Here is a 22,757-nt window from a genome sequence, read left to right as displayed (position 1 = left end):
GATATTTGTAAAATTAAAAATACTCTTTACTATACTCTAAATAGTCAAAGTTTGATGAGTTTTTAATTAAATGAAAAGCAGCAGAAAATTATCTGGGGGCAGGTCAGAGGTTGGCTGGTCTAAAGCTGGAAAATTGGCATATCTAAATAGATTTTTTTTAAAAAATTCTAAAAGTTTTATCTTTTTTTTCTTTCTTTATTATACTTTTCTTTTGAAGATAATTTCTTAATTTGTTATATTAATAGACACACAACAATTTTAATCAAGAATTTTTCAAAAATAATAAAGCTTTTTTTTCATAGCTATCTTAACTACAGTGAGCGCTGGGGAAATTGAATCAGTGACTAATTAAATCAACCGCATTTTTAATGAATCAAATGTTAAAAAACAGAACAAAATTCAGCATTAAAATAAAAAACTGCTATTGTTTGAATCAAACACGAACACCTAAACAAATCAAATGGACATAATTAAATATTTACCACATACATGTGGTGAAACATAGCAGTTTTTTCTTTTTGTAAAATGAGATTTAGAATTTTATTTTTTTTTGCCAGCAGCGAAAGGTGGGGAGGCATGTTGTTGTACCCGTGTAGTGAGTTTCTCTAGTAAAGTCAAACATGAAGATTGAGACGGAGAGCGACATAGTGTTTATGGGAATTCTGTGCTTTAATCTTAATAACTGGTAGCGTTAACATTGGAGCAACGAGGTCCTAATTTTGAGGTTTAGATTTTTTCAAAGCACTTAAAAATTGAGTTTTCAAACTATTTTACTTTTTTATTTTCAGTAAGTGAAGAATGAATTTTTTGAATGAACGCATACTTTGAAAGATATTTTATCTTGTTTGACTAAAATTGACTTTTCTTAAATTGTATGTAGGATTCCACATTTAAAAGATCTAATTTTTGCTTTATTGAATCAAAAACGTTTAGAACAAACTTGATTCATGTAAGTGGCGCTCACTGCAGAGCCGTGTCCAAGGGGAGGGTTTTAGGGGTTAAACTCCTCCCATTGGCGAAAAATAATAAGGAAAATGAAGAAAATATATGTTTTTTTTTTGGCTTAAATTAATTTTAATGTAAAGTTTGTGTTCAGAGTTTTTTTTTTAAACTTTCTCTCTTTTCTTAAGTTTTTCTGCAATTTACAACTGTTAAAGCTTTCTCAACTGAAATAATATTTTGGAAAAACTAAGGTGGAAGAACTGCTGAATGATCTATCAATGCAAAGCATTAATATTGCTTATTGTAAGGAGGTTATGATGAATTTAGCATATGTTGTAGCAATGAAAATGCATTAGTGATGGTGTTTGGTAATGTAATTTGTATCTGCGATAACCTCTTTCTTGTTTAGTTTATTAAGCATTATTTCAATTATTTAGAACATAAAACCTGATATACATTCTACATTATAAAATAATTTGTGGATAAATTTTAGATTTTTTTTTGCAATGTACCACATAGTAAGCAGATTTAATTAAAAAGAAACAAACAAGGTTTGATTAAAGTGAACCTGTAAAATGAAGAATTACTTTGTTCACCTGCACAGCCAAAACTATCCCTCAAAAAAAAGGGGGGGGGGTTCCAGCAGCCCCTCCAGGTGTATAAACGCCATACTGGGATCGGCAATTTGTCGTAAACTAAAGGTTGTGGGGGGTTCAATTCCCCCTCCCCCAGGTAAGATTAAAACCCCTCCCTTTATGAAAATCTGGACACGGGCCTGGCTCACTGTATATTCAATTTGCCTATGGTGATGTTTGCAAACTCAAAATTGAATCGCCAATGAACGTAATAATGATCTTAAATTTAATTTTTTGGGGGAAAAAAAACATACACAAGTTTAACATAAAACTTTTAAAAGATATCGATGAATAATTAATTTATTTCTGTAGGTCAAAGAAGAGATTGCTCATGTATGAGTTGAGTATGTATGAGTATGAAACATGAAAATAGATCAAGTTGAACAACAAACCTTCAATTGGAAAATAAAAGCTTCTTTCAGTGCAGCCAATTGATAACCATCACAAATTGTTTCACTTGGCTTTACATCAGAATCTGAAAGTCATTATATAAATATATGGTTAATTGATTGCTCAGCTACACAAATAAAGTAACAAGAAAAATGCACAACATTCCCCCTAAATTGCAGACAGAGATTTATCATGTGAAATATATTTTATAAATATCTGTTTCACATTATAGCAGCATCACATGAACACGAAAATTGAACAGTAAGAAATGAATTCTTTTTAGAAGAAAAATTACAAACACAAACAAAATGGAGGCAGTGCAGTGAGAAGCAAAGGGATGTAAGCAGTTGTTTTCAAGTTTTGAGTAAAACGTGATTAAATATGAGGTCCTAGTTAGGCTTTCATTGAAAAGTTTTTCTAAATCAGCACCAACCAGATGTACTAGACAGAGGTTCACCTACCATTTGTACTGGTTATCTCCAATATTTTAATTTTGCCACTACATTCTTTTGGTTCTCACTACGTCGATTGACTTTTAGGGGGAAAAAAAACTGAAGTATAAAATAAACATGTAAAAATTTCTGCATAAAGTGTGTTCACACTTCTTTACATATAAACAATATTAGTCCATATAAATATATAAATATCCAATAAAAACAATTTGGGTCTCAACATATAATTAAATTTCAAAAGTGAACAGGTTTGTTATTTACAGGTAACTGGCAGAGGCCCCTTTTCCCATTTGGCTAGACATTTGAGTCAAGAACATTCTTATGGCAATATTATCAGAAAATGACAATGTTTTCTGAAAAAAAAAAAAAAAAAAAAAAAAGAGTCTTCTCCTGTAACTGAAGTTTAGAAAACACACCAAAAGGTCTTTCACAAAAAAGCTTGAGATCTATCTTACAAAAACAATACTTTTAAATACAAAACCTTTCACACAGAAAAATTAACTTTAAGTGATGAGACAAAGCATTGTAAAAATTCTGAATCACAGGGAGATTGGGAAGACTGATTACTAAAAGTAATACACATGCATAACCATTTAAATTCAGCATGAAAAAGGTAAAATGGCATCAAAAAGCTGTATTTTTTTAGAAATGTAAATTTAATGATTTTATAAAGATCTCAGAAAAGGGAATAGTTTCAAAAATTATTTATTTAATAGGGAATAATAACAAAAGCTTACTTAAAAAATTAGGAACATCTGTTTCAAAAGCCTTTTTGCCTCCATATTGCTATCAAAATGAAAAATACTATGTAAGTTTAAGATTATTGTATGCATAAGAGATAACAAACATAAACACTATATACTTACATCTTCATCAGCAATATAATAGGCACTTTTATATCATAATTAAAGGATATTCCGTATTGCATGCAAAATTACTACTTATAGAAACACGGTCTCACTTTCATATAAAGCTTTTGATGGTTGTTAAACTGACACCGGATTTTTTTTACCATGATTCTAATCCTTAGCATACTGCTTGAGGAACACTTTTGAACAAACATTTCCATCCAATCGCTTTTGGTATTTAAGTATATAACAACAAAACTGCACCAAAAAAAAAAAAAAAAAACTGTTAGCAAAGGTAACTTATTAATTTTCAAAATTAGTATAAGGATATATATATATATATATATATATATATATATATATATATATATATATATATATATATATATATATATATATATACAAAAATTATGGCCTGTATCATTTAGTAAGAATGAAACTTTCATACAGTGAAGGAATTTTTCAAATAGGTGCAGTAGTTCCGGAGATTACTTGGAACATATAAACATACAAAACCCTCTCTCTGTATAATATTAGTATAGATTTGGTTCATTATAAGAGGGCTATTTTGCATAATTTTAAGAAATTCTTTCATAATTATACAGAAATTTAGCACAATTTCAGTTGGAGCAAGCTATGTTTGAAGTTATTACCAAGTTAATAACCAGATTTATGGGCTTCTTCTTAAGTAGCTTAACATGCAGTTTCGAATAAAGGAAAGTAGGTGAAAACATGATTCAGTTTTTTAAATTCCTAAAAATGGAAGAAGTAGATGGTCAACATTTTTGCACAGAAAGCGGGAACTAAATACTGGTTTAAGATCAGTTCTCAGGCAAATCTTGAAGTTAGAAAAATCACTACTTTCAACAGTTGTAGGCATCTGGAAGTTTACCAAAAGGCATTGTTACTTGAACAAGTGTAATAGGGTGGTTCAAAAAAACTTTTTTTTTCAGCTAGAGTCCAGGACACCCCCTATTTTTTTTAGACTTACTAATAGTATTTTGCTGTAAAAGTTTTAGCTCCTTACCCAAATTTTAAGAAGGTGCTCAATGACCCCTTCATTTAACATTAGCCGCAGCATATAAAATGCCACAAATTTAGAACCATTTAATTTCTCCAAGTGTTTTTTTTGCAAATAATTATTTTATTGCAATGTATATGCACATTACTTGTGTATATTATGATATGCAGCATTGTTTTTTCCATTCAATGTATTTTTGTAATTCGCTTCCCATACGTTTGAAGTATGGGAGAGGGGGTTGAGCACCCTCTTTCAGTTGAAATAGGAAGCTACAAATTCTTCCAATACCACAAGTGTAAAAATATCCTATCCACAAGTGTAAAAATATTAAGGGGTGTCCCTTTATCTAGGAGAAAAATTTTTTTAAACGTATTTTTGAATCACCCTAAATTGCAAATAGGAATTAAGAAGGCTCTTGATTGTCATTAGGGATAGATTAATTCAGCAAAAGCAGCCAAACTGAGTTCAGTGTTTGTTGCTGGTCATCACTTTTGTATCTGAATGCTATTAAAAGCAAATTCTCAAAGCATTACAATGTCTTTTGATGGTCATCACTTTTGTATTCATATTTAAATGTTAATAGGAGTAAAGTCTTAAAGATTTATAATGCGCACATTAGCAAGAAGGGCTTGCAACAAATTTTTCTTGAAAGATTTCCGTTTACTCTTAGGATCACTTACAAGCTTTCCACATGGTGGAAATATTAGAATTAATGGAAAAATAAAGAAATATTAAGAATTGGGATAAAAGAGAATAGGTGTTAAAAAAGACAAATAAATAGAAAGATGTTTGTAACAAAGTTTTACTTTAAGTGGGCAGCACACAGCATAAGCAACAGAAAAAGACAAAATACAATTTCAAAATCTAATTTTATGGAAAATATCTGCAAAATATGTAAATAAATGTTGAATTGTTTCTGAATTCTTGTTGAATGTTGTTTTTTGCTGTACTCGCCTTAGTTTTTGTACTACATTGCTTTAAAACCTCGCAGGGAATTCGGAATAACCCTGTGTGTTTGTGAATTATAATTTAAATGTAAATAGTTGCAATTTATTAATGCTTAACTGATTAATCATCTGTTGAAAGGTGCTGAATGCAAAAATAACAATTGGGAAGAGTTAAGCACTTCTTGAAAGCAATATTTTTGCAAGCCCGAAAATAGTTTTAAAGATTATCAAAGGATAACATTTCAAACACTAGTTCTTTTACAGTTTAAAGAGATTCATTTTTGGTGCTGAGTTCCTTATTCCTGCCTTGGGAAAATTTTTAAATGGCAAGTCACATTAAGCTAATTTGTACAACTGAGCTGTGACATAGCAACCGGGGAGTTTTGGAGGTGAACCCCCCCCCCCCCCAGAAACATAAATGCAAATTCTAATACAGTAGTTTATGCATATGAAAAGGCAGTTTTGATTAAAATAAAACCCTTCAGAAGGTATTTTTGATCATAAAACCACCTCCAGAAAGTATTTTTTATTTAAAAGAAACCCCTCCAGAATGTATTTTTATCAACCCCCCTCCTCCAGAAGGTATTTTTTTATTAAAAAAAAACCTCTCCAGAAGATTTTTCTGGCTGCGCTAGTGCAACTGAGTAAAAATAATAAATATATTTTCAATTTACCAAACAAATACATTAAGAATAAATATTTACTTCACTTTCTTCATAAGAATCATCCAAGAGTGCGACATCAGACACGGCGGGAGATAAAATTTCACTCCGACTGAAAAGAGGGGAGAGTCTGGTGGGAGGGAGACGCTGAGCAATTTTAGTTAGGACATTTTCCGAAATAAAATCATCAGGTCGAATGATGTTGGATGATATTTTGTTGAACTCAGTAGCAGACAAATGGCTGGAATTTTTTAGCTCTGATTCAGATGAGAGAAGACAACTAGAAAGTGATTTGGAAATACTAGGGTCAAAAGAACCAGTGGATAGAAATCGCCTTCTCGGTGATGTCGGGTATTCTTGAGAAGAGGAGCGTAGGCCGTGTGCCTTCAGCTTTTTGTCGGATGCTTTTACACATTTGTTGTTCATTTTCTTCTCTGGATGGGTAGATAGGTTATTTACATCTTCTGAACTGGAGACAACTTCTTTAACAATTTCCACTTCTTTCTGGGGGTAGAAAATAAAATTGATTAGAGTTATGATATATCTATAATGCAAACTAGCAGCATTATTATTTAAACATAAAACGAGTTTAACTCTAAGACCACAATCATCAGAATGCTAGTGAACTAACAAAAGTGCGTTACAGAAATAACAAAATTTACTAAAGTGAAATACTTATAACGCATAAAGAACTATATAAGGGGCAAAGTAACAGAGCAGCATTGCGAAGGTTGCTGCTGATACTTATCACACCATTACATACGTTGTTGGGTTAGGTTTGTCCCAAATAAAACTATGCCATCTTCGGCAAAAAAGAATTATAAAGAATTGCACTTTCTAGAAAAGAACTTATTACAGAGTATATCTTTTTTATATTTTTCTTTAAATTCATTTCATGATTATTCTACTAAAATCAGTTTAGCTTGTTATCTATGTATATATTTATCATGTATGTAATTAAAATACATCACCACTCGCACAAATACAAATACAAATGTGACGACCAGCAACAGGCTCTGGGCCCAGCTAGGCTGGTCCTAGTCAATTAATTAGTCCCCAATGAAGATCAATGGGTGAAGATCAATAAAATACAATGTCTTATATTTAATTTCTCATAAAATATGGAAGTTTTTTCCTCTTTGAATATCAGTTTATCTTGAGTAATTTTGTAAAAACAATATTTTTGTAATATTTAAAAAAAAGTTTTCAAAAAGAAAAAGTGATAGCTGATTCAATGTAAACCAGAAAATCTATAGGAAATATTATACCATTATGAAACAAACTATGGGAAATGATATCAATCAAAAATTCAGAAATATTTAAGGAACTATTTTTTAGTATAGTACATACATGCAATCAGATAATGATTTTAATAGCATTGCCATTAATATGAAAAATTTCAGATCAAAAAATTGTTTTAAAAAACAAATTTGTGTTAATGAATATTAATGAAAAGTGCATTTATAAATAAACTGTTTTTAATGAGTCTATTTTGGATGCAACAAGAGAATTAATTCAGGCTAATAGCACAAAAATATTACTTCTTAGGCAAATCTGAATGCTTAGCAACTTTGAAAATATTTTTTTTTTTTTACAAAATTCTACTTGAACTCAAATGATGAACATTAAGAAATTTATTTACAACATATTTTTCATGAGCTTGTGAAAGAAGTGTTATGATATCTTGAGTTTCATCTTTTTTTGGCAGGGTTTCACTTTCTGAGGCACATCGTTGGCGTCTTGGAGTTGAGGTTTGCTTCAAAACAATGCTGAAGGATAAGAATGCAGTTTTTAATTAGGGTATCAAGTACACAGCATTTTTTTCTTGATAAAAGGTTTCAAAAAGTTAAACTTCTCTTACGTTTGAATTTTATTGCTGATTCTTCGAAGGTCTTTGTCTTCATAAAACCATGAGCCAATAATGTCACCTAAATATCAATGCAAAGATGTTTTAATTTAAAGAACAGGAACACTTAACATAGTTTTCACATTGTCTAAGCTTCATACAATGGAAAGAGACTCAGCAGTATTTCTTATGGAATGTTACAGCTATTCCATCACAAGACTCTTTGAATCATTAGAATCAAAGAAAAGTAGCAGGAGTAGGATCTGTTCCACTTTCTTTTACCAGTTTATGTGAGAAATATTTTAAAATCATAACTCGTAATACAGTGAAACCTGTGTAAGTTGACCACTTGCGGCATGGGCGCCCATATGCAAAGTTGCAAGGGGGGGGGGGGGCTCAAGTATTCTCCCAGAGGTTTAGTGGATGTTTTCCCCATGGAAACTGATTTCAGGACAGATTAGAGTCATTAAAATTTGACATTTTTAATAACTTATTCATTAATGGCTGGAGAAGAAATGTTTTTACATTTTTGCAAAGAAAAAAGTATTAAAAGCAAGGAAGTTTTAACTTCATAGGGGGGGGGGGCTCGAGCCCCCCTATGTGGGCGCCCTTGACTTGCGGTGCACTACTTTAAGGGTCAACTTAAACAAGCGGTCAACTTACAGAGGTTGATTTACATGATAAGGGCTAATTCTGTGCCTGAAAAAAGCGGTCAACTCGGACAGGTTGTCAACTTACAAGGGTGGTCAACTTCACAGGTTTTACTGTATTAGTAAAAGTAGCTTTTCTTGAGTTACCTGTTCCATTAAGACTAGATGCATATTTTATACAAAACAAACTAGTTTAAGGTTTCAAATAAGCAAATCTTAGATAAAAATAAATGAAGGAAAAAAAAGGTGGAGGGGGGGGGGGAGATGCCCCACAAATGATATAGAAATTGTTAGAAAACAAACAAAGGGATAACTTTTTCAAAATTAAAATTTAAGGTAGGAAAGCAGGGGTGCAAGTGGACTCAAGTAAAATTTTCTGAAGACAGTGTGAAATTTTCTGAGAGTCCAGTTTTATTTTTTTTCCTCTGAAAAATGTTTCTTCAATACTTCATTCCAGAAATATCCCACAGGAAATTACTTATAGTTTAAAACAAAGTATTAACAGAACTTGGAAGGCTTTTTTATTTCATTTATTTTTTTAATAAACAGGCTTGTTTTAATACCTGCCTGTTAACAATACCTGGTTTGAAAAATCTTTCAATTGACTTGTATAATTTTCACTTGTTCTTTTAAATTAATTTACAAAAACCAAAATATATTTTGCACATCCTTTTACTCTGTTAATTAAAAGAAAAAACCATGGGTAGGAACATGTAAACGGATCAGTGAAAGCATCTGCTTTGTCGTTACTGATCCCTGGAACCAGGGGCGGCAAATAGGGGGTGCGAGAGGGGGCGGTTGCACCCCCAAATTTTTCACTAAGAATAATATAAAATGGTAAAATTCAATTTAGATAACTTAGAAAAGCATTTGCCTGAATTTTCAGAACAGAAAAAACTGATGGAGGATAAGTGTTTGCCTTAACTAAAGAAGTAATCTCTTCATATGGGTTAAATATTTCAAAATTGAGTAATCTATGTTATGATGGAGCATCTTGTATGAGATACCCGTACAGTGTAGAGTCTGTGCAATTTTTACACGTAAATTCCATGTCATTTTACATAAATTTTTATGCTCATATTATAACTTAATGTTCGACTAGTAAGTGTTCATTGACGCCATGTACTAGAAACACATTTTAGCAACTCGGTGTATCATATGCTTTCATGGGAACATTTTGTAAAGATATGCTATTTTTGAAAAACATCTCACATCAAAAAAATACTTTCACATCAACAAATGTATCTTGAGGCTCTTTACTTGACAATCTCTGAGTGACACAAGATGGTCTTCAAGAGTTATAAAAGCCCCCTGGAAGAATTACTGGAAAGCGACCTTTTCATTGATAAAAAATTTGATGTCATTTTAATATGTATGCCTTTCTGAATTTTTTGTTGACTTTATTTATACTGCGGAGCGTTTTTTTGATAAATGCTACACTCTATCATAAAAATTTTAATTCGCTAATCTTAATTCTTGGATTGACAATTGCAACTCTTAGTAATTTTCGCATTAATGCATACTTGAACCAGGTGTGGAACTTTGTGACAGAACTTTTCGTAACAGTTTTTAATGTATGCCAATGTGGAAGAGGTGACAAAACCCAGATGAAGTTTTAGTCAAAATATTAAATCAATATTTTGAATAAACTGATCAATTCAGTTTCTCAAGAAATTGAGACAGGATTTAATGAGACATATTTATTATTGGTCTTAACTTCAATATTATGTAGGTCGGTTATAGAAAGCGAAAAAGAAAATATTACACTTATAAGTAATAGCATGGGGGAAGAGGAATTGTTTTGTGAATTGTGATAATACTTTTTAATGACACAAAATAAATACTAGTCTATTTAAAAAGCTTTCTTGGTTATTTTAAAGAGAGGAATCTAAAGGAAATGTGCTTTTTTGACATAACTTTCTTGATTCCATTGTTTTTTGACTGTTTCAATCAGGTCAGTCATTTGAAAGATGACTTCCGTGATTAAATTGAAAAACCGATGTAAATAAAGTACAAATTTACGCGAAAATACAGCATATAGCTATTTCAAGGCTACAATAATGGAGCCTCTTTATCGGTGTAAAAAACTACGCACACAACCAGAAAGTTGTAGGAGAACTGAACGTCAACCAATTTTGACTTTCGTGTCTCAGGAGGTTAGAGAATTGCCTTCGAAGCGCAATGAGGCAAAGCAAGACCTTCCTCTTTAGCTATACTGGCAATAAATTAAGTCATTGGATATTGATTAACTATAGTTACAAAATTTTCTGTTCTTCCTGACTCCAAAAATAGCAGATTAAAACTTTACTAAAAAATAAAAACTAGTACCGAGATATTTTGTGAGATAACTTATAACAAAATTAATTTAAAGCTTCGGTCGAAAAAATTTTAATTGTTCTTTACAAACCTAATTATTCTTAACATTAAAACGATTTAATTATCAAAGTCAGACCAAACAACGTAAGTAGAAGCACAAATTTGTAAATTACAGCAGACACGTGTTTCGGCGTTACAGGGAACGCCTTTTTCAATGCAAAAATAATGAGCTTATGGATGAAAAGACATCCGACAAAGGCTTTTGTCGGATGTCTTTTCATCCATAAGCTCATTATTTTTTGCATTGAAAAAGGCGTTCCCTGTAACGCCGAAACACGTGTCTGCTGTAATTTACAAATTTGTGCTTCTACTTACGTTGTTTGGTCTGACTTTACTATTCAGCACAAAGGTATTTATTTATCTCATTTAATTATCAGTTCTTGTTAAACAATATGTATTTTATACCGTTCTGAGGAAATTCATGTTCAAGAAACTCGACCCCCCAAACGAAATGCTGAAATGCCGCCCCTGCCTGAAACCAGTGGTTGATTTTTGAAACTTCTACCTGTAGGCCAAGTTTTTATTAAACGAGCTGGTGTGTGCATTGCATGACCTCCTTTTATGCCAATTAAATGATAATAGTGCGTTGGAGTAAGCAAAGAAACTTTAAATATTTTTACCCCCAAGTTTGTTGTGAACTGAAGCAAAAAAAAAAAAAAAACGTTTCAAACAGATTAATTTTCCCAATAATGGACATTTTAATGTGATTCAATAGTTAACTCTCTAAATATTGCAAATAGTGGTCAAAATGAAACCAGATTAAAAAAAAAAAAAACGCCAAATTTGTCGCCAAGTGTTTGCCAAATTATAACACCACTTGAATTCACATTGAAATTAACAATAATTCCCTCCCCCCCCCCAAAAAAAAAAGCTGTAAAAGAGCCTTTTGGAACATTCGAATGCAACGAAAAAGGGAGGTGCACAACTAGACCCCACCAGGAGTCTACGTACCAAATTTCAACTTTCTAGGACATATTGTTTTTGAGTTATGCGAGATACATACGCACATACACACATACATATGTACATACAGGCAGGCGTCAGGAGAAAACTCGTTGTAATCAATTCGGAGATCATCAAAATGGATATTTCGGGTGTTTATACATTCTTGTGTGGTCGGGTTGAAAAAAAATTTCAATATTCATTTGGCAAAATGGAAATTAAGGCCGATATTTGGGGTGAAAATTTTTTCGCGAATACAATACTTCCTTTACTTCGTAAAAGGGAGTAAAAACGAAATGAAATGCAAAAACACACCTGCATGATTTTTATATAACAAATAAGGTTCTTGAAGTTGAAACTGCATGTCATTTGTAATAGATTCAATGAAATTCGTCGTGCTCATGCGGTTGACAATGATAAAGCCATGATGAGGAAACAGTGACCTTAAAAAGAGAAACAGTACAGTTAAAGTAAACAAAAGCAAACTCATTTCAATGATTAACATAAATACAGTAGAATATCAAAAAATCTAAACTAATTGGGACCATAGGTTGTTCGCATTAACTAATTCCCTGGATTTTCGAAAATAACCAAGAAAACACCATTTAGGAAAGTACTCTGCCATTTAATCAGTAAGTGGTTATATAGTATGTTTGCACTATAACACAGCGCTACAACATGAAATCATATTTTTTAACAAAATCTAACAAATATTAAGTCTCATTGTTTAGAGAACATGAAGATAATTTTATTAAAAAACTTCATAGGAGTGCGTTCGGATTTTTGACGTTCTACTGTAACATATTCAAACTTTTCTAATCAATAGTATGAAAAAGATTAATAGCGTTTGAAACTGAAATTTCAGAATAAAAACCAATCAGTATATTCACTTTTTATTTATTTATTTATTCATTACTATTAATATTATTATTATTTTAAATTTTTTGCGTTTGAATTTTTTGGTTTTTATGACCAAAGAATTGAAACTGTTACTGTTAAAACACTGCTTTTTAGTTTTATTAGCGAAAAGTCTTCGCGAAACTTTACATGTTGCATGAAAATCTAACAATATCAAGCACAACAGACAGCAACATCCACGATACAACGATTTTTTCTTCTTGTTCCAGTATATAATATATATATATATATATATATATATATATATATATATATATATATATATATTATATATATATATATATATATATATATAAAGGAGGCAATGAAACCAAAAGAAAAAGTGCAGTTAAATACAAGTAGGTAAGTAGGTTACAAAGTAGTTATAAGAAAAAGCGAACTCTTTTGGAATCTTTCAACTTTTGAATTTTCCAACTTAAACTATAACACCAGCACCACTTTTTTTTTTTTTTTAGAGTAGCAGGAATAATAACTTTTCAGTTAAAAACAGTGACAAAAAATAGAGCGATCATACGATATTGGATCGAAATTATCGATACATATGATAAAATGACAGAAGAACAGATTTTCTGCTCAGAAATATAAAAATTAAAGAAGGATAGGAAATAGTTTTAATAATAAAATTACAGATATTCAAGTGATAAAATAAAAGTCAACAAATCATAGCAAGTTTCCCTGCAATGGATGCAATTCGCAACTCCAACGAACTATAGGGGGCACTGAAGTCACTGTCTAATGGCGGACTTAAAAACTAAAACAAACGCACATGGTAACGAAGAAAATGCTAAAAGTGTTGTGTTTTTTGTTCGTACGTATGATTTTTTCGCTTTATTCTTTTTAAATTAATTTTCAAAGTCTTGTGGATATTCTGGCCCACGTAGAAAGAAATGAGAATTCAAGAAGCATTACTAAACGTCAAAGATTAATGCAAACTACGTAGTTCGTAGTTCTAAGCAGCTATTTCCACGATGTTGAATTCGATATTTATCAATTCTTGATAAAACTAAATAATAATTGCGGCCTGACAAGAACAACAATTAATGCTAGAAAATTCAATATGACATTACAAATTATTATCGAAAGAAGATGATACTTCTTTGTCTTACTTGGCTAGCGCTTATTTGCATTTGTTGCTGAATTATTTCTCTCGAATTCCCGAATCGGTTAATTTAAAATTTTTCTGTTTCGATTTTTCCAATTTCTGAGTTACGATTTAATTATGTCAAGTTATGCAAATCATCTACAGAATTCTTACGGATATATGTTGGTAGTTTTCTTTTCAGTTGATTGACCATTATTTCTTTTTTCTTATCGAATTCTGTAATCTTACTACCATTTTATTCCACTCATGATAAAAATCAAAAATGGTTTAACTAAAAACGCGAAATCTCGCCAAGGCTACTTTGCTCGCACTATACTAAAACTATAACCCTAAACAAATTTGGCGAAACTTTTCAGCTGAGAATAAAAGGAATAAAGTAAATTCTTTCTCGGTTATTCATTTTGTTCTACGATAATATATTCAAGAAAATATTTTGCATACTGTCCATTCCAACTAAATGCTGCTGTAAAATATGGTAAGTTTAATTAATTTAAGATTAAAAAAAACCCCATATTCTTACAAATTCATACAAAACAATAAAAATTTTTACCTTGTATAACGTTATCCAAGTTTGTTAATCCAGAATTTTCGCTTTCACCAATTATTAAGGAAATAATGAAAACTAACATTATTTTGAGAAGCTCGAGAATACTACTAAGGGACGAATTAATTTCTGTAGCTGAAAGCAAACTAAGACACATCGATTGCGTTAATAAATACTCAGAACAAGCTGCCTGTGTTTACGTCAACAGACACACGTGGAACGCAACGTGGCAATGTTTTAGTTTCATTTGCAGTTTTGTAAATCACCGCAAGGTAGCGTATTCGAGCGCTGGAGTTCCGAATCAGATTATGAAAATCAATAAGTATGGCATCACCGCTGAATAATTAATGTGTCTTTCAACGAAACATGAGCTAGTGTTCTATACAGTAAAGTATTTCTCAATGAACAACTGAGAATCGCCAAACATGACCGCTTAATTAATGAAAATCGCTGTTTTAGCTTGCGTACTCTACACATTCCGTACCGGTAAAGAATGTAAAAAAAAAAAAAAAATCTGTTTGAAAACGCAATTATGACAAAGTTAAAATGATGAATCGCAGAACCTTTAATTATTATTTATCTCTTTGAATTATAATTTTGAGCTTATAGGGAAATGACGGGGTACATTTCGCCATCGAGGGCTGGTGGGGCTATATTTTCACCCAAATTCATCGATGAGCATTTACCCAAAACTTTGGGAAATAGGGAATATTAAAAAGAAAAATGTTTTTTAAGTTTTTAAGCAGACGAGTCAAAAAATGAGAGTTTTGAGGCATCTTAAAATAATAATAACAATGATAGTAAAAGAGTTTTTAAAAGTTCTTGCAGAGCATTCTGATGTTTAATACTTGATTTGAGGGGGGTGTTTTCAGGACACCTGTATCTGGTGCTCCCTTATCAAATAAGACGAATCTTTCAAATGAACTATAAGAGGCACTGTAACTTCAAGCCCAATTTCTTTAATCACCGTTAGCTCTAAATCGCAAATTATTATAAAAAAAAATCTTTGCAGTGAAGAAACTAAAGCAATATTCCCATCCTATAAAAACTACATGAACACCCATGACCAAAATTCGGCATGTTTCCCCCCAACGGCAAGTTCTGTAAAACTGTCTTTCCTGTCTCACTTGGCGGCTTCATAGGAAACGCACTTTTGCTCTTAACAAATGTTATGTGTGTATTTTTTTTTAACAAATAACTAATGAGTTCAGCATAATTAAACTATAAAATACTGACCTTCAAATTACATTTCACAACACTAAAATGACAAAAGTAGGTGAAAATATCTAAAACACTAACACACGAGGGGGGACCCAAAAGTAACCGGATTTTTGTTCTAAAATATTTATGTATTAGTTTATTCACAAAATTTCTTTTGTCTCTTTCAAAGTGTTCACCCTTAGATTAAATACACTTGTTAATTCATTTCTTCCACTGTTAAAAGCTCCCCTGGAACTCTTGAGCTTTGACCATGTTCAGTGCTCGTAGCGAAGCTGTTTTTACAGGCTCTACATCATCAAAACGCTTCAATTTCAGACTTTTTTTCATCCTCGGGAACAGAAAAAGATCACAGGGGGCTAGGTCGGGCGAATACGGGGGGTCGAGGATCGACTGGCCACCCCTGAGAGGCCAAGTAGCGGTTAATAGGGAAGGCTAAGTGCACGGGAGCGTTATCATGGCGAAGGAACCATTCTTCTGATCGCCCGCGCGAGCACCAACTCACTCTTGTTTCTTCCAAAGTTTCGTCAATCGTAAAACGACGACTCTCGTTGATTTTTTGGGGGATTTTTTTGAACGTTTTCATCATTTCGAGACGTGAAGGGCGCTCAGAACGAGAATGATCTTCAACGCTCATGCTACCACGTTTAAAGCGCCCAAACCACTCGAAAACTTGTGTACGGGTCATAGCATTGTCCTTGAAAGCTTGTTGAAGCATTTGGTAAGCTATTCCATTGCCGACTCTTCAAGCAGGAAGCAAAATTTCAAGCTTATAGTTTGTTCTTTCAAATTTGCCATAATGAATTCGCAGGCGGAAAGCAACAACACCCGAGAAAACCAACACTACAATTAGACGTTATCAACTACACTGATGCAACTTGCACAACTGTTTTATGAAGGTCTCTACTTGAGCCATCTAGCTGGAGAACACTCTTCTACATCTAGAATTGGCATCGCACCATTAGTCCGGTTTCTTTTAGGTCCCCCCTCGTATTGAAGATATTATATTACGATATGAGCAAAAATCGTAAGTGAACTATGAAATATTTAATCTTAAATTATAATTCACAACAGGATTAAACATGATGAAGATCAGATAGAAGACAGCAAGTCAACGAAGACACGAACATAAATCAGAATACAAAAATCGAATAAAATTTTTTTACAAGTTATAGTTTATTCAGAATTCTGCTTCCGTATTCACATGTCCCAAATGACTCTTCTGGCTAATGGAAAAATCTATAGCCTGTGAATCAATATAATGTTTTCCAACCCTTGATAGGGAGGAATATCGAAGAGTAACATTTCTGGACTCGGGAATCTTATGAAAAACTGATTAGATAAGAAGGTTTGATTATAAGAAAAGGTAATTTGAATATTTTAGACAAGACAGAAAGTTATGTTCAAAATTGTGATATTTATTTTTGGAATTTTAAGATCTACTATAGTAGACATTAGTAGAATTGTTCAAACTAGCTACTTCATTCAATCATGGTTATTTTAAACTTCAGATTCATTTATCAAAAAAAAAAAAAAAAAAAAAAAAAAAAAAAAAAAAAAAAAAGTAACTAAAACTAAAATAATAATAATAATAAAATAAAATAAAAAAAACATATACATTATATGACCAAAAGTATTGGGACACTTTAAAAATTCACATTTTTACGGATTTCTCGAGAAATAAAAGATCAATTGCTCTGTAATTTTTTTCACATAAAAGGTATACTCCAGTTGCCATTTTCCAACAAAAATTAATTTTAATATTCATTTAGGGGACGAACAACAAAATGAGGAAAGAAAAAAAAAAAAGGTTTCTGATCATTTTTAATTGTAAATAGCTGGGAATAAGCTATAAATTTCAGAAGTTAAAAATCTATCTAGAATTTATTTTTATATTTTCGTGAAAGTATCTCTTATACCCACGGAGACATAAGTATTTCTTTCAAAAATTCAAAAAATTTTCAAAGATTTTCGGCTCATATCACGCAGAGTTTTCTGTCAAACGTTACTAAACTTTCAGAGTATTTGACAGCATATTAAAGAAACATAATAATAAAATTTGAAGTTAAAATATTGAAAATTTAATGAAATATGAACGTTTAAAGCAATTAAATTTTCACTGCGCATGCGCGAAAGATAACAATTTATAACCTTCATAATCGGAAGCCCAGATATATCCTACATCTCATAAAAAAATTTCACTTTGATATCTTTAAAATCTAAAAAGTTATCAGCGATCTAATGAGCCGAATTTTAATAATTCTTGGCCACACGACGAACCGTGAGGGATCTTTCGCAAATAACCCGTTCTTATCATGAATCACTCTGCAACGATAGCAGGAAAGTGTTGCCATTTTGCGAACGACCCCTTACCATTCGTCGCCATTAGATCGCTGATAACTTTTTAAATTTTAAAGATATAGGTGGAATTTTTTCATGAGTTGTAAGATATATCTGAGCTTTGGATTATAAACGTTATGCATTGATATCTTTCGCGCATGAGCAGTGAAAAATTAATTGCTTTAAACGTTCATATTTTATTAAATTTTCAATATTTTAACTTCAAATTTTATAATTATGTTTCCCTAATATGCTGTCAAATATTCTGAAAGTTTACTAACGTTTGATGAAAAACTCTGCGTGACATAAGACGAAAACCTTCAAAAAAAAAAAAAAAAAAAAAAAAAAATTGCATTTTTGAAATAAATGCTTATATCTCCGTGGGTATAAGAGATAATTTCACGAAAATATAAAAATAAATTTTTGATACATTTTAAACTTATTTCTGAAATGTATAGCTTATTTCCAGCTATTTAAAATGAAAAATGATCAAAAACCTTTTTTTGTTTCCTCAATTTGTTGCTGGTCCCACAAATGAGAAGCAGACTTAATTGTTATTGGAAAATGACAGCTAGAGTACACTTTTTATGTGAAAAAAATTACAGACAATTGGTCTTTTATTTTTCGAAAAATCCGTAAAAATGTGAATTTTCGAGAAAGTGTCCCAATACTTTTGGTCATATAGTTTAGATAGGTATTATATATTAGGGCGTAGCCCCCCCCCCCCAAAAAAAAAAGAAAGTCGATTTTTCAAGTCGCACACCCATAGCCATAGGAGCCGGTTCGCTCTCTCTCACTTCGAACCGTTTCCCATGTCTACGCGCACACCCTCTTATATTTTTTCGTAAGAATTTTAAAAAAAGTTTCATATTTTTTGAGCAATGGCAAACCGTGTCGACTTGCGCCTGAAAGTGTAAACCAGCTCCGTGTACTAGGCCGAATCAAAAAAAAAAAAAAAAAAAAAAAATTTTTTTTTGGAAGTTAAAAATTTTATGTTGATAAACCTTGCCTCTAAAGCCTCATATGTACCACAAAAATATTTATTTAAATTAAAAGGGATTAAGATGTCCAGCAAGAGGCCTAAAATTTATAATTTCCATCAAAAAATTGATGTTTTCGATTTATCTTTTGAAAAAGTACATGTACATTTAAATAAAGTATGAAGTTCAAAAATTATTAGCGAACACATTTTCAAATCAAAATTTTCAAATAAATAATAATAATAATAATAATAATAATAATAAATAAACAACATATTGAAAAATTTAATGAATTAAATGAAAAATTTAACTTAAAATTGAAAATATCCATTTTGAGTACAATGTAGGAGACTTAAATATTGCAAGAGAGCAAAAATTTCTATTTAACGCTAATTATCGACATTACTGTTATATTTTTCATTTCGGACGGCGTTTGGGAGAAAGCATCAAAATTTGGGAATCTCCCGAACGAATCAGAAAAGTTGGCAGCTATAGAAGAGGCAATATGGAGTTTTTCTTCAGAGAAACAAACCCAATCCCTTGAAACAAAAGTGATTTTTCAGGGAGAGAGATTAGAAATTTGAATTGGGGTCCTTTAATTGGGGGTGGGGAGAGGGAATCAACCAAGAAACTATGGACTAGAAATATATGAGGCCCGGATCTATTAAATTTGCATCCCCCTCCCCACCTGCAACAAAATCTGTAGGGCCCCTCCCCAGAGACCAGCAGTGTATATTTGCAACGTTAATAATTCATTGTGCTAGTTCTTTTCGTTTTTTTTTTTTTTTCAATTTTTTTGGGTCGTTAGGTGTTTTAAGAACGTGCCCCCCCCCCCCCCCCTCGCACTGCGGGTACGCAGATCTGGGCCTGAATATACGGTTTTAGAAGAGGTGGGCGCTCTGGGAGATTTTATTGCACTTGGAAAATGCACTTTAGAACGTGAAACGACGAATGTGGGTCAAGGTTGCGATCAATTGCCACGAAACCCTTAAATTCATATCCAATCTCATGAATGAAAAGGGTGCGAGGAGGGGGGGAGGTCCAATTTAATGTAATAACAACAGCAGAACTAAAAATAAACAGAACTGTTGATCTCAGGCGATGTAAAAGGAGAGAAAAAAGTGCCGACAAAGGCCACGTAAAACAAATAACATAACAACCCTTTTGTTCCTTGCATTTCGAATTGGCCCGATAGTGGCGAAGAACACAAGAACGGTACTTTGAGGGCGAATCGCTCGAAATAAAACAGAAACAGAGAGTCGCTCGATTTGGAGGGCGAGGGGAGTGGGGGAAATTGTCAAGACACATCCATTCCTCCCCACGGAAGAGTATTTTGGGTGACTGCTTCGTTGTCGAGCGAGATCTCAGTCGGTAGGCTGCGGCGCTGGACGCAACTGGATTACACTCCGGTCGGTGGTTTGCTACCAAATTTACTTAGAAAAGTGGAAAGTGAAGGGAAAAAAAAGTCATCATAACGTGCTTTTGTTGTGTGAACTTCGATTTTTTATTTTTTTGAAAGGTAATACGTTTGGGATATACGCATTCCGGACAATACTGGACGTCACAATGATACAGTGGTAAGTGATATGATTTTTTTTAAAACTCAGTACTGTAGTTTGGAGGAGGGGGGGGGGGGGCGTTGTTCCCCGAAAAGTTTGGTTTATTTAAAATAATACAATTGTAGGGGAATGTGAGGTAGTGAAATTTTTATGATAATTTACCTTTGTCAAAATGAACTGATGGGAAATTTCCACTCGGGGGAAAAATTGAAAATAGTGGAAATTTTTGCATGGGGTAACGTGTTCAGAAATTTATAATATTTACGTTCCAAAGTTTTTTTTTCTTGTTGAAATATTTTTTTTAGTGCTCAGTATCTCACATGAAAACACAAACTTTGATAATGGAAGCTGAAAGATAATTTAAATTCACGGCGCATCTAAGTATTTTATGCTACTTTTCTCACATAAAACTGTAAAAGTATATAAAAAAGGACATAATTATATCAATAACATTAATTAGTGGAAATATTTTGAATTAGCAATTTTTAAAAATCACACCTTGGTCAAAATCAACTCCAAAGGATCGATTTCGATCATTTTGGGTGTTTTAATTAAACTTATAGAAACCTAAGAATGGCAGTTAGAGAACAGAGAACAGAAAGGCTATTTTAATACTAAAAGTTTAAGCATCGTTCTAAGAAGGAAACAAATAGACATCATTCATAGTTTTAAATATTAAATACTTTTTAAGTTTTGTAAGAAAATATAACTATTAAATTATGCACTTTAATTGGTAAAAATTCAACTTTTCCATTTTTTTCAATTTTCCCTCAAAAAAAAAAAAAAAAACTTTTTTATTTTACATCTCTAGTACTGAACGGTGGAGGGAGAGGAGAGGGGGGAGAGCAATTTTTAGAGACCCGTTTTTACCCTTAAAAATTTTAAATTAACGAAAGAATAAGTATTGCCTTTATGTTACATTCAGGGTGTTCCGTTTTAACCTGCAAGACCTTTATTTTCGCAAGTCCTAGATGTATACTTCCGATTGCAAAAATGTTCAAAATCAGATGCAGAGTTAAGATATTGAAACTTTGCAGTGAAAATAAAAATAAGTCAAAAAATACAAAATTTAACTTTTGATACGGGCGCCAGGTCCCCTAACTTATATTAAAGACAATAATTTCTCATAGAAAAATAATTCCACCACAAAAAGTTTGAAATTAGTACGACCAATATTCACCGAGATATGAAATGCAGCGTTTTGTGACTTACACCACCTTTCATTAGCCGTCAATAACACCTTTTGGGGGAAAATATAGCGGTTAACAAGTGATCAAAATCATATGTGTGCACAGAGTGTGATTTTTCAAATTGTTCGAGGTTTTGTAGTGTGTTTTTGCGTATCACGACAGAAAATTTGCATTAATTTTTGTATAGCAATGAAAATATACAAAAACTTGATTTTCTACTTTGACAACCTGCCATTCTTCTGAAAGGGCGATAAGTTCCAATCTCATCTTCTGTATGGTCCCTTAAAACTTTGAAATGGAGTATCTCCTTGAGTTTTTGTCGTACAAATGTCAAGATTTTTGTGTCAGTAATAGATTTCAATGGAGATTATTTCTCTAAATATTAGTTAGGGGACCTAGGGCCCGTATAAAAAGTTAAATTTTGTATTTTTTGACTCATTTTTATTTTTGCTTCAAATGTTCAATATCTTAACTCTGCATCTGATTTTGAACATTTTTGCAGTTGGAAGTATACATCTAGGGACTAACGGTTGCGAAAATAAAGGTCTTGCAGGTTAAAACGGAACACCCTGTAGAACTGCTTATTTGACAGACAGAGCATTGATTATATAAGTAGATATCTTTTGAGTTGATACTACTGGCAACAGTATTGGAGAGATTCTCGACAAAATGTCTCGTGCGTAACGCTAAGTTTCTTATTTTTTCCAGCTAACCAAAGCTTTCAAAAAAATAAATAAATAATAATGCTGTTGGGGGATAATACATGCTTTAATATACTATCAAAGCATAACAGTTAATCCCATATTTAATTAATTGTTACTTGAATAAAATAAAAAACTTAGCATTGCGCACGGGACATTTTTTCGAGAATTGCCCATTGGTATTGGAAGCTACGATACTGTACTTGTTGAAGAGTTTTGGATCTAGTCTTGCTTAAAGTATTTTTAAACACGATGTATTTTTTTTTTTTACTATTTGAGCTTCCAATTGCACTGAACTTTCCATTTATCATACGTATGGTCATGTTTCGAGAGAGTGACAGTACTGACTTGTAAAATTTCCCTCTCGAAGAGTTGATGGTTGGGCTCATCACCTTTAAAAATATTCGATCGTGAATTACTCGATAATTGCATTAAAACCACACACGGATGATTCATGGCTTAACACTTGAAAAGTTCTTTTTCAAAATTTATTC

At 32.1% G+C, this 22,757-nt stretch overlaps 1 protein-coding gene across 1 annotated transcript in view; it reads right to left on the bottom strand.

Moving 5' to 3' along the window:
* Positions 1-5,921: 5,921 nt before the first annotated feature.
* LOC129223268 (mRNA-decapping enzyme 1A-like) overlaps positions 5,922-22,757 on the bottom strand; it is a 51,592-nt gene continuing 34,756 nt past the window's right edge. The window contains exons 3-6 of the mRNA XM_054857834.1: positions 12,027-12,154; positions 7,759-7,825; positions 7,540-7,666; positions 5,922-6,401 (exon numbers count right to left, since the gene is read on the bottom strand). Of these exons, the coding sequence (XP_054713809.1) occupies positions 5,922-6,401; positions 7,540-7,666; positions 7,759-7,825; positions 12,027-12,154 (802 nt within the window). The remainder of the gene's footprint in view (positions 6,402-7,539; positions 7,667-7,758; positions 7,826-12,026; positions 12,155-22,757) is intronic.

This window comes from Uloborus diversus, chromosome 5 (genome assembly GCF_026930045.1).
Source record: "Uloborus diversus isolate 005 chromosome 5, Udiv.v.3.1, whole genome shotgun sequence".
Lineage (NCBI taxonomy): Eukaryota > Metazoa > Arthropoda > Arachnida > Araneae > Uloboridae > Uloborus > Uloborus diversus.
The sequence above is the reverse complement of the archived record's forward strand: the minus strand, read 5'-3'. Positions and strand labels throughout refer to the sequence as shown.